Source organism: Mustela putorius, unplaced genomic scaffold (genome assembly GCF_011764305.1).
Source record: "Mustela putorius furo isolate JIRA1106 unplaced genomic scaffold, ASM1176430v1.1 tig00000095_pilon_pilon_pilon, whole genome shotgun sequence".
NCBI lineage: Eukaryota > Metazoa > Chordata > Mammalia > Carnivora > Mustelidae > Mustela > Mustela putorius.
This window is the reverse complement of record NW_025421280.1, coordinates 8,008,877-8,021,752: the sequence shown is the minus strand read 5'-3', so window position 1 is coordinate 8,021,752 and position 12,876 is coordinate 8,008,877. Positions and strand designations below refer to the sequence as shown.

General features: G+C 42.4%; 1 protein-coding gene across 18 annotated transcripts in view; it reads right to left on the bottom strand.

Annotated features, from left to right (window-relative positions):
* The window catches only part of MAGI1 (membrane associated guanylate kinase, WW and PDZ domain containing 1), a 636,195-nt gene that overhangs the window by 124,473 nt on the left and 498,846 nt on the right, over positions 1-12,876 (bottom strand). For all 18 annotated transcript variants that reach the window (XM_013053627.2, XM_004738316.3, XM_004738317.3 and 15 more), the window contains exon 3: positions 6,191-6,310. In XM_013053627.2, the coding sequence (XP_012909081.2) occupies positions 6,191-6,310 (120 nt within the window). The remainder of the gene's footprint in view (positions 1-6,190; positions 6,311-12,876) is intronic.

The following is a 12,876-nucleotide window of genomic DNA, read 5'->3' as shown; positions in this document are numbered from 1 at the left end:
GATTATTTGAATATTGAGTCTTGTGCTCTACAAGACCTAGGAGGGCAATGATCATATCCAGTTTTGTTCAGCATTTTTAATGAATAAACAACTGGTGAAACAAACCAGGCATACAGTCTACAAAAGAGGTGTCCATTTCCAAGAGGCAGAATGGGAAATACTGGCATCCCGGTCCTGCCTGGGACATGACTTGGGTGATGGGCTTTTGGCCAGGCTTTGTCCCAATTCCCTTTAGTGCTTTAGACCAGTCTCTCCCAGGACCTCAGTTCTGTCTTCACAGGAAATGACCCCACCTCACTCCCACCTTTAAAATCCTAGAACCCTGCAACTCTAAACCCTGAACACATATGGACAGTTACCCAGCCCTGAGGTTTTGTTGCCTTATTCTACTTGTCTGCCATTTTACACGTCACTGAATGCATCCACAAAAGAAGATCCACCACTGCTCTGCAGTAACATGCTCTTTGGGAGGATTTGAAATTATCCTTTTTAAAGGAGCTTAACTCTTAAACATGCACTTAGCTCCCTGAAGTCAGCTGAGTGAGAGGGGAGGCTCCTTTTCGAGTAGGTGCTCACCCTTCGCTGCAGAAGCTTTTGTTCTAGAGCAGTGCTGTAAAACACAGCACCCACCAGACACCTGTAACTATTTAAAGTTAAATTAGTTTAAATTAAACTAAATCTAAAATTCAGTTTCTCAGTCACAATAGCCACCTGCGGCTAGCGACCGCCATATCAGGTGGCTCAGAACCCCGAACATTTCCATTACTGAAGAAAGTTTTGTTGCATTGTCCTGGTTCTAAAGAAAGCAGGGCATGGCTCTTTGTCCCTCCTTCTCTAGGACCAACGTTCTGACCTTCTCTCGGGTTCATCCCACTTGCTCTCTCTGGATTCAAGCCTCGAGGCCAGGGCAGACTTTCAAACTCAAACAATGTCCCTGAGTCTCTCACTTGAAACCATGAGGTCCTCTGACAAGCTTCAGTAACTGTCCCTTCCACAACGGGGTCTCCTCTGATGGGAGATGAGAAGTTGTGCCCTTGCCGTATGTTTCTGAAGCACCCTATTTCCCTTCTCGGAACACACATTGCTTCTCTTGAAATTGTTCCATTTGCTTCATAACACTGAGGGGCTGCAGAGGACAGACCCTGGGGCTAGGCAGCCCGGGTTTGGACCCAGCTCTATTCCCGGCTCCCCATGTGAACTCAGAAAAGATAATTGGCCTCTCTGGGCCTCATGCTCTTCTTCTGTAAAATGAGGAATCAACTGTACCTACCTCCCAGGACTGCTGGGTAATTAAGTGAGCTGGGGCATATCACACACTTTGAAGAGCACCCAACACATAGTTTATGCCAGACAAGTGCTGGCAAAAATAAATAACTAAAAAGCACAGCATCTTCAAAGGCAGGGCTGCTTTGGTCTTCTGTCCCATATATCACACCTCAGGCCACGAAATGACACCTGAGGCAAAGCGAATGCTCCATTGCTACTTGTTGAATTGAACGGTGTACGCGTAGACGGGCTTGCTTAAACCCCGTACTGCCGGGAACGTACTGTCTAGTCCTATTCAGAGCAGTGCTAGTGAGCTATCTGTGCAGGGACGCTCACTGCCGCCATGTTCACAAAGTACCCAAAATGGCGGGGCGGGGGTAACATCCTACACGTCCACCTGCAGGGGGCGGGTCGGCATACACTGGGATACCCCACAGCATTTTGAAAGAGCAAGATAGAACTGCATGGGGCGACATGGAAAGATTTCCAAGACACGTGAAGTAGGAAGGACAAGAATAGAGGGAAATGATCGGGAGTCCATAGGTGCATGCCCAGTGTGTGTATGGTTTCTGAGCCCCTGCACTAGACCCCTTCACCGTGGCCCCCAATGGGGAGGAAGGGAAGCAACTTGGACTTAAGTATGTTGACATTCTTTACTATAGTGAGGATTCCATCACGTACATTTATTACTTTTACTGAAAATGAGCAAAGTGGCTTGCATTAAAGCGTGTTGTGGGGGTGCCTGGCTGGCTCAGTCAGCTCAGTTGGAGCCATCCAGGCAGCCCCAGTGGCATGAATAGCACACAACTCTTCACCTCAGGGTCATAAGTTTGAAACCCACATTGGGTGGAGGGACCACTAAAATAAATAAATAAGAAAAAAGTCTTTTCCTCTCTGGAACCAGGACAGGGCAAGAGAGAAAAATCCAAACAGGAAAAAAAGACAGTGAATACCTGGGAAGTAAATAAAGATGTTTTACTGGCAAATGCCCTGGTTTACTGTCGAGTGGGAGGGGGAGGAGATGCACCACGGTGGCACTTTCGGACCATGGTGTGTGTAAATCTAAGAGCTGATGCTGATGGAGAGCTTACATGGGTCAGACACTGTGCTCAGCTCTTTCCAATTATTGTCTCATTTAATCCTACCTGTGAGGAAGCGCTATTATTATCCTCATTTCCGCAAAGGGAAAAGGGAGACACAGAGCATTAAGCGACTTGCTGGAGGGCACACAGCTCCACCGCAAAGGGGCTGAAATTCCATCTCAGGCAGGGCGTCAGGCCAGCCTGCACGTTTGTTAGTGTCCGACAGACAGAGCCGTCGGGGCCCGTCCAAGGGAGGCAAGGGCAGAGGAAGTTCTCTAAAGGTCTAGCCAGCCCTATTCCTTGAACGGTATCTGGCATTTCATAAAATTCCATTTTGCTTCAAACTTATAAAAGTCAACATAATACACTTCAGTGGGTTCCAAAAATGTATGAGCTCTTTCATATGGTGGGGAAATTATACAGCTAAAAGGTCAAAGGCTGACAAACACAGAACAATCAAATGGCTGAAAAACGGACTGGGTTATTAATGCTGGGCATGAGAAAATCTCAACTCCAAAACAACGCAGCAACGCTCACAGAAAGACGGTTCTATACGAGACGACTGGACACTCTCTGAAAAACGTTTCCCTGTTGCTATCTACCATGAAGTTAGGTCAAAGTACAGATGAGTAATTTCTACAACTTTGTAGGTACATTCGGGATATTCTCCTTGGGGTTTGCCGGTAAGAGTATGAGGATGTGAAAGTCAGACTGAGCTGGGTTTGGTTCCAGGCTCCAGCATTCCAGAAGCAGTGGTACAACCTTGAACATGTCCCTCAATGCTTCAGCTAATCCATCTGAAAACTCTGTGATAACAGTTACCTCTGCCCAAGTGATACAATTAATTGGGAAACAAAGTAACTCCGCCTCCATGTCATTTGTAATAGAAACAACTGGAGAGAATGACTTTCTCTTCCTTGTTTCCCAGACAAGTTGTCCACACCACGTGCTTCACTTTTCCAATTCAACACATACTGTTTGGCATTGCACAACCACTCTCACCCTCAACCTTTCCAAAAACGCAATTTTTTTTTTTTTTTAAACATTAAGGGATTCAAGCTCCCCAGATGGGCATAATAACAGATTCCAAATAAGAACAATTCACTTTCTGCTAATGAAAGAGGATTCACATTTGCCCTATTCTGGGCCACGTGAATTTTTAACTAGATTTGCATTTGCAAGACAACCTTGAAGAAGCTCCTGGAGAGTCCACTTAGCCTCCTTCCCTCCCCTCACTGTAGGCTTTAGTGAATTTTCCTTGCGCTGGGTTTTCTCAGACCCCCTCCCAGTTTCCCAGCCACCAGTCAAATCGCAACACTTTAAGGAAACTGAGACAATTGATAATTAGCAATGCACTCAAGGGATATACTCCTGAATTCACAATCAGAAATTTGATTAACATCTAAACACAGCCCAGAGTATATTCACAATTTGGAAATGAGCAGTAGGTACAAAGATAATGCTCTTCCTCCCGCCCCCCTCCAAAAAATATCAAACCATAATCAGTATAACTAAAATCCATGACCATTACTTAACCTTTAGCCACTGCCTGGAGAAAGGGCTATTATCATATCAAAGCTATAATATCCCTAATAAAATAATAGTCCACTTTTTATGGACATTGGGGAGGGTATGGGCTTTGGTGAGTGCTGTGAGGTGTGTAAACCTGGTGATTCACAGACCTGTACCCCTGGGGATAAAAATATATGTTTATAAAAAATAAAAAATTAAAAAAAAATAATAGTCCACTTTGTATGTACATTTTGTTTTTAACAAAAAGAAAACAAATTACTACTTGAAAATGTCCTTATGATCACCAAGCAAATCACCTCTTGAAAATGTCCCTGTGATCACCAAATAAATCCAAATGTTAAAAGACTGTAAAGAAGTACACACAATAATTTGACCAAGTTAATAATCTGACCTACTAAATTGTATATTATGCTCTTCTGTCTCAAATTATAACACTCAAAAGAGCAATCAAGCTACAATATTGTTTTCAGAAAACGTACGTTGACTTTCTTCCCTACATTTGGCTTTGACCCTGCTATCCCATCTGGGGGATCTCATCCTATAGACTTATTTGCACTTGTGTGAAATGATTTATGCCTGTGATTCAACACAGTAGTGTTGTGAAATATGAAAAATCTTTATCCAATGGGATAAATAGTTAAATAAATCATGGCCATGCTGATACAAAGAGATTACACAGCCATTTAAAAAACAAAACAAGGGGCGCCTGGGTGGCTCAGTGGTTTAAGCCTCTGCCTTCAGCTCAGGTCATGATCTCAGGGTCCTGGGATCGAGCCCCGCATCGGGCTCTCTGCTCAGCGGGGAGTCTGCTTCCCCCTCTCTCTGCCTGCCTCTCTGCCTACTTGTGATCTCTCTATCAAATAAATAAATAAAAATCTTTAAAAAAAAAAAAAAAAAAAAAAAAAAAAAAAAAAAAAAAAAAAAAAAAAACAAAACAAGGGGCGCCTGGGTGGCTCAGTGGATTAAGCCGCTGCCTTCGGCTCAGGTCATGATCTCAGGGTCCTGGGATCGAGCCCCGCATCGGGCTCTTTGCTCAGCGGGAGCCTGCTTCTCTCTCTCTCTCTCTGCCTGACTCTCCGCCTACTTGTGATCTCTCTCTCTGTCAAATAAATAAATAAATAAAATCTTTAAAAAAAAAAAAAAAAAATAAAAAAATAAAAAACAAAACAATTCAAGTGCTCTATTACTGAAACTGTAAAGAACTATAGGACACTGTTAAAAGACCAAGGTGCCAAACATCATGTATTGTATACTACCTTTTTTACAAAATAGGGAAGAAATAAGAGCACATGCAGAGAACACACGTTTATGTACACACATGGCACAGGTGTCCTTGTATTTACATAAAGAAATTTCAGAAGGGTGAGCAAAAACTCACGGCACTGGATGTAATATGGAGAGAAAGGAGAATCTGAAATTAGGCAGATAAAGATAGATATACAAAAGAGATTACTTATTTCATACTTTTGAGATATTGTGCTTCAAGAACCATATATATATGTATTATCTATTCAAAAAATACATTAAAAATCAATTAGTGCTTTAAAAAAATGACATTCTATTCCTTCAAGATTAAAAGTGATACAATTAATTGGGAAACAAAGTAACTCCGCCTCTATGTCATTTGTAATAGAAACAACTGGAGAGAATGACTTTCTCTTCCTTGTTTCCCAGACAAGTTGTTGTCAAAAAAAAAAAAAAAGAAAAGAAAAACAACTACCTGTAAGGTCGTATTTTGAAATTGACCATGATTCTTTTCCCACTTTTTTTTCTTTTTTCTTTTTTTAAAAGATTTTATTTATTTATTTGACAGACCGAGATCACAAGCCGGCAGAGAGGCAGGCACAGAGAGAGAAAAGGAAGCAAGCTCCCCGCTCAGCAGAGAGCCCAATGCGGGGCTTGATCCCAGGACCCTGGGATCATGACCTGAGCCATAAGCAGAGGCTTTAACTCACTGAGCCACCCAGGCACCCCTCTCTTTTTTCTAATACCATGCAAGCCCATACCTCACAACAACAAAAACAACAACACACACACACACACACACACACACACGTACAGTCTTCAATTAATAAAGAAGAAACCTCTTGGAGAAAAAAAAGAGCCTCCAAACTATTTTTAAACTATTTTTAAAGAGTGCCACAAAGCCTTACACCACATATTTTTTCCATCTTAGTAAGGTGAACTGCAGTCTCCTACCGTTGATCAGACTCCGCTAGTTCACAAAACACTCCTGCCTGCAGAGCTCTGGTGCCTCACCAGTGCCCAGGACAGAGGCAGCCTCACGGCCCTCACACAGATACACTCACCTTCATAGGTGCCGACTTCCAGAAGGGTCCCGCTCTGCTCGAGGTCCAAGAACTCCTTCACAGTCAGAAAGTTATAGTCCACGCCAGGCACTTCTCCTTCTCTGGGAGATCGGGTTGTGCCTGCAGCCGACAAGACAGATACACAAGACACCATCAGTCCATGAAAACAGGAAGCTCCCCATTCGGTTGTAATTGGAATAACCTGTTCTGTAAGCTGGACAGCCTAAGCCTACTCACCCATCTGCCCAGACAGGGACCTGGTAAGGACAACTTTTTTTCTAACAGCACAGCAGCCTCACTTCCACCCTCTCATGCTTGTGACCTTTGGATGGAAGCAAGAGCCATCCAAGCACCGCTGGGTAGCCTGGGGTGAGTTTTTATCATTTCTTAAAATGCACTGAATGAAAAAGGCAAGTGGGATTTTAGACAGACAACATTCACCATCAGCAGCTTTTACGACTCCAGTAGATACTAAAAAGTTATCCACCTTAAGCTCACAGCCTAAGGGGTTTATATTTTTAACAAAGGCCTCAAAATTCCTGTGTTTTGAAGGATATCCGGCAAGTTCCACTGTAATAAGCCCTTTGAAGAAAATGACACCCACTGCATAAACACATCACCAGAGAAATGCAATTGCCCAAGATCAGTGGTTGGCTATCTCCCAGGGATTAAAATGCTGCTGCTCTCGGTGTAATTAATAGGTTTGATGAAAAGAGGCCACCCGTAAGTTCTGATGGGAGAGAAGGGGCACTGAATTTGCTAGAAAATTCTCCCCTTGAGCATGATCATTCTCTCAATGACTAATAAATACAACAATTCTTCTTATGAATAATGTAGGGTCTCTAGAGGATTTGAGTCACCCAGCTCAGGTGCTAGGCTCTGTGCCTCTCTTTTAGCCTAATCTCAACCAAAAGTGTAGAAGTAGTGTGGAAGGAATATGATTTACACACAAACCGAGAACAGAAAACAAATCAAGAAGCAATTATGTGGTGTGTGCAAGGAACCTCTGTTAAATACTATAAAGCCTCAAAAAAGAGCAAAACACAGGATTTCTGCTCTCACATTCAAGTTAGGTAATATGATCCACATAACTTGCTTTGCAAAGCACCATACCTATGCTGCTCTAAGGTCGATGTTTTCCTACATAATAAGCAGGGATTTTTCAATACTCCTAAGGACTTAATAAGCAAGGATTTCCCCCTAAAACTTTAAAGCAATTCAGTAACCAGCTATATGTGCCTTGTGGCTCTAATGTTCTCTCAATACTTGTCTATGAGAATGATCATGTCTGCACACCTAACGGTACCATCCAGCATTTCTCTTAAGTCAAAAAAACAAAACAAAACCAACCACCAAAAAAACAAAAAAATCCCCCAAACCAAAAACAAGCCCCTCAACACTTGTTGCACACTTAACTCAAGATAAATACATTTTAAATGTATTTAAATACATTTAAATACATTTTAAATGGTTTTTCTAATATCTGAAATCAGAGCTTTATAAATAGCCTCAAACTCCCCATGGTATGGTTGTATTGCATGTGTTTGCTTTTCTGGAGCTTTCCGGTAAAGAAGCTGCTTGTATCTGAAGTCCACTCTTGTACGATTTCCTGATTTGTTCCTATTTCGGGCTCCCCCGACAGTTGATGACAAGCCCTTTCAGGTAGCTTACAATTTTTAAATTGACATCTTCGATGTCAGACACATAACAGGTACTGCATTAACACAGAGAATACCAGAAACTGTAGCTGAGCAGGTGTCTGAAGTGGGAATGGTAAGTTCAAGGCTTGCCACTCCTCCCCACTTGTGGTCTTAACAACTTAGGTCCTTGGCTTCTGTTATTACTCGGTTTCCTCATCTGTGACACAGGGATAATAATGGTACATGCACTGTAGATTTGCTGTGTGTACTGAATGAAATCAATCTATTAGAAGACATAGCGCAATAATCATCAGCACATACGATAGTTTATGTCATAGTTAAAATGAAATGAGTTGACAGGATGCTACAGTTCAAAGGCTATATATATATATTTATATATATATTTATATATATATACACACACACATATATATAGGAAAGGGGCAAGGCAGGGGCAATATATATATAATATATATTATATATATATTTATATCTCATTACATCTCTCACTAGGTTTTTTTTTTTTTTTCCAGTAACTATTTATTGAGATCCCAATTCATGCTGGACACCAGTGCAGGCACTGGGGAAACACTGAAAAACAAGACAAAGCCCCTACCCTAGTGAAATTTACATTTTACTATGAAAGACAGAAAACACATGTGTGTGAGTATAACAAAATTTCAGGTGGAAATCACCATAGGAAACATAGGTTAAAGTGTCTCAGAGCAATATAGGTTAAAGGGCTTAAAAATATCTTAGAAGAAGGAAGTCTGCCGGGGAGGAGGGAAGCTCTTTCAGGATGGGGATTAGGGAAAGCCTGGCTAAGGAGGTACCGCCCACATGGAGAGCCCTGCCAAGGTGTTGGGAAAGCATTCCGGGCAGGCGGAAGGGCCAAGAACTCTAATGCAGGAAGAGGCAAAAAGGCCGGAGGAATAGTGACAGAGTAATGGAAAAGGGTTAAGGAGAGCCATAGCAAACACTTCATATTTTATCCCAAGGAAGATGAGAAGCCACTGGAGGGTTTTCAGCCGAGGGGTGGGGGGAGGTGTTTGTGCTAGGATTCATTTTAAAAAGATCATTGAGGGGCGCCTGGGTGGCTCCGTGGGTTAAAGCCTCTGCCTTCAGCTCGGGTCATGATCCCAGGGTCCTGGGATGAGCCCTGCATCAGGTTCTCTGCTCAGCAGGGGAGCCTGCTTCCCCCTCTCTCTGCCTGCCTCTCTGCCTACTTGTGATCTCTGGTCTGTCAAATAAATAAATAAAATTTTAAAAAAAATCATTGAGCTTGACAGAGAACAGGCTTTGGGCAGAGCAGGGGGAGGTGGGCACAAGCAGAAGCAATGAGATCAGCGAGGTGGTGATTACAGGGTCCATGGGAGAGAAAATCAGGTCGTGGTCAAGAAGAATAGGGCAGAGCTAGTAAGAAACCATCAGATTTCTATCATACATTGTGACTATTTCAAACAGCTATGACACAGTCCACAAGATGGACGTATTACACTAATCAAGCCACAAGGGGTCTATATTCTGAAGACAGAGCCTGTTGATGGGAGTGGATGGAGTGTGTAAGAAAAACAGAGCGATAAAGACTGACATCCTGTTCTTTGACCTGGGCAAACGGCCTTGTGCCCTTCATAGAAATCAAGGAGACAAGGGAGGAAGTGGTTCTTAGGGGAAAAAACATTCATTTAAACATTCATTAAAGTTTCTCAGAGCAATACAGGTTGAAGGGTTTAAAAGAATCTTGGAGGAAGGAAGTGTTCGCTTCGGGACATGTGAAGTCTGGGATGCCTCTTAGACACCTAGATGCAGAGGGCTGTGTACAGCTGACCAGGTAAGTCTGAAGGTCGGCGTGCAGGTTGGGACATAAAATTGAGAGTGATCAGTAAACCACTGGCATCTGAAGGTAAAGAGAACAGAAATAATCTTAGAGGGAGGGGTAGTATACAAAATGAAAGCAAAAAGTTGGGATTGAACACTTAAAACCCTGTAATTTTCAGAAACAAGGAACGGAAGCACCCCAAAGGAGACTAGGAGGTAGCAGTCAGCAAGGCAGGGGCAAAAGAAAAGGGTGTGATGTCCTGGAGTCAAGTGAAAAAAGCCATTTAGCCTGCTACTGGGAAAGTGCAGTCTATAGCATATTGGGAAATCCCAGTGTGGGGCAAGAAGAGAAACTCTTTGAAACTTGCTTTGAGGGGATCTGTCCTAAATGTGTTCTACCCGGCAACTCAGCCCCCACACCAAAATTCCATTACCTTCCTCTATCTCCTATCCCCAGCCCCACCCCCTAAAAGATAAAGATAAATAAAACCAACAAAAGATTTGTTAGGTTTTTAAAGTCTTCTGAAACCAGACAATGGTATTTTGGTGGTTTCCCCCCACCCTCTCCTTGTTGAGCCAACTTCTCTTTCCTGTGTCTTTCAACCATGTTTTTAGAACCCATCTGTCATACTTACTTTAAAGACAAGAGTCACCCCTGGGTCTTAATTTCCTGAAAGGATTCAAAATTATGAAGACCTTCAAAAATGCTACATTTTAGAAGAAAACATGAAACTCGTAGATACCATTTTCCCATGTAAATAAATATGCTTAGTGGCCTGTGAGCTGCAGGGGAAGGAGATGGGGGCGGGTGAGTCTCCACCCACTAAACCTTCAGGGTTTATTACCCAGACAAAACCTTTCTACTCCACAGGCTAGCAGGAGGTTTACTCCCAGTCATCCTCTGAGCAACCCGCCCTGGGTCTGGGCCAACAGGACCAGGCTCCATTCAGTGACTCGAGGGAGAAAAGGGCAGGGGAGGGGGCCCCACCTCCTCTTTTCTTCTAGCAGAATGACAGGCTGCCGGCTGGACACACGCCTGGCAGATGGCATTTCAAAGGGTTTTCAGGAGCCATCTGGGGTGGGTACAATTATTACAAACTACGCTTCTAACAAAGCCAGAAGGGTTACTTCCTGGCAGAAGAGAAGTAAAACAAATTCTATCATGTTCCTCAGGGACAGCATATTAAAAAAAAAATAATCACCAGGCTGACAAACTGGGGTTTTCTACAGCCCACAACACTGCCTTCTGCTTGTCTAGCCAGAAATCGGGCCAACAAGATCTTACAGTTATTAGCTTTAAGCAAATATGTGCAGTGCTCACCTCCTAGCCTCCAAAAAAACCAACAAACACACAAACAAAAACAGGAGTGAGAGATAAACAGTAGGAAAGGACAAACAGCATCCATTTATTGGATCCTTACTTATGTCCCAGGCGAGGTGTTAAATACTAAATCAATGTTACTATATTTAATTGTTACAAGAAATATAAAAGTAAGGACTATCACTACACTCATTTTATTGATGAGGAAGCTAAGAGTCAGAGAAGGAAAATAACTTCCGAAGGTCATGCGCACAATTAAGGAAATTAACTGCCCAAGGTCATGTAACAAGTAAGCTGAGCAGAGCTATGGTCTCTTAGGGGGAAAAAAAATCTCTTTAGATATTTGTAGCAGCAGGGTTTGTAGCAAAAACAAAAGAAAAAGACCAAAACAAAAGCAGTCCTCCAATATGAAAAACTAAGCACCCATACATAGGGGAATGATTGAATGAAATATGGTAGATTCACCCTCAGGAAATTTTTAACTATGTGTAGAACAGGGAGATGTACACGTAATTACCAGAAAGAATGTCCATGATGTTCAGTTGAGTGATACAAACAAGTTACTGTGTAAACTTGAATAATATGTAAAACATTGCTGCATATTATTGGAAAATAGAGAAGGAAGCCCTATGGGTACTGTATGTTTTTTAAACTAATAAACAGTTACGTCGGTGGAATAATACTAACTCTTTAGCTGAGGTAACCTCAGGAGTGTGGGTTCAGAAATGGGAAGAGACAAAATGATTGTTTCTTTAAAGAACTCTCCTACTCTGAATTGTACCAATGGGTTTGTAGTTGTTCTGGTGTTTTATAAACTGAATAAAATGATTATTTCTGGGGAATCTTTATGTATTTATTTATTTATTTATTTATTTATTTATTTTGACAGACAGAGATCACAAGCAGGCAGAGAGACAGGCAGAGAGAGAGGGGGAAGAAGGTTCCCCGCCAAGCAGAGAGCCTGATACGGGACTCGATCCCAGGACCCTGAGATCATGACGCGGGGCTCAATCCCAGAACCCCGAGATCATGACCTGAGCCAAAGACAGAGACTTTAACCCACTGAACCACCCAGGCACCCCTATTTCTGGGGAATCTTGAACAATCTGATTCCTGGGTATCCTATTCCAGTATCTTCCATATTAACGTAGTCCTTGCAAAAACATGCAAAAGAATTCAGGCTCCATGTGAATCAAGCAAACAACACGTTCCAAGGTTTCCATGTCACAGAAAGCCAGCACTGACATTGACACTAGCCTTTATATAGTGGATGGAAATATACTACATATAGGGGCATGTGGGTGGCAGATAATTAAGCATCTGACTCCTGATTTTAGCTCAGGTCATGCTCTCAGGGTCCTGGTATTAAGACCTTAATACTAGGTTCCAAGCTGAGAAGACTGTCTGAGGATTCTCTCTCTCTCTCCCTCCCCCTCTGCCCCATCCCCCAGGCTGGCTTGCATACTCTCTTTCTCAATCTCTCAAAAAAATTAATTTTTACTTAAAAAAAGAAAAAACAGACCTCAATCTGTTCAAGATTTACACAGAGTCCTTTTTCAGTGTTAAAATGCCTACCAGATTTCACCAAGGTGGTCAACACTATCAACCCTTACCACCACCAGATCATAACTTAACACATTAATTTGAGCTAAGCCCTAGTGAATATCTCAGTATGAATTAGCAGTGCCTCCAAAAGTTCGCCTTTTAAAGCTTGAGAGGCTGGTTGCTTCTTATGCACCTTTTATGGCTCATAAACTTTTAGTGTACCTGGCTTGAGTGACCCTTGCTGAGGAAATCAGAAAGTGACCTTCCTTATCAACGCTACAAATCATGGCTCTATACAGAAAGGGAATTAGATTTGGAGCTCATCAGCTCTCTCTTCTTAATCTGAAAATTCCCTTGAAATA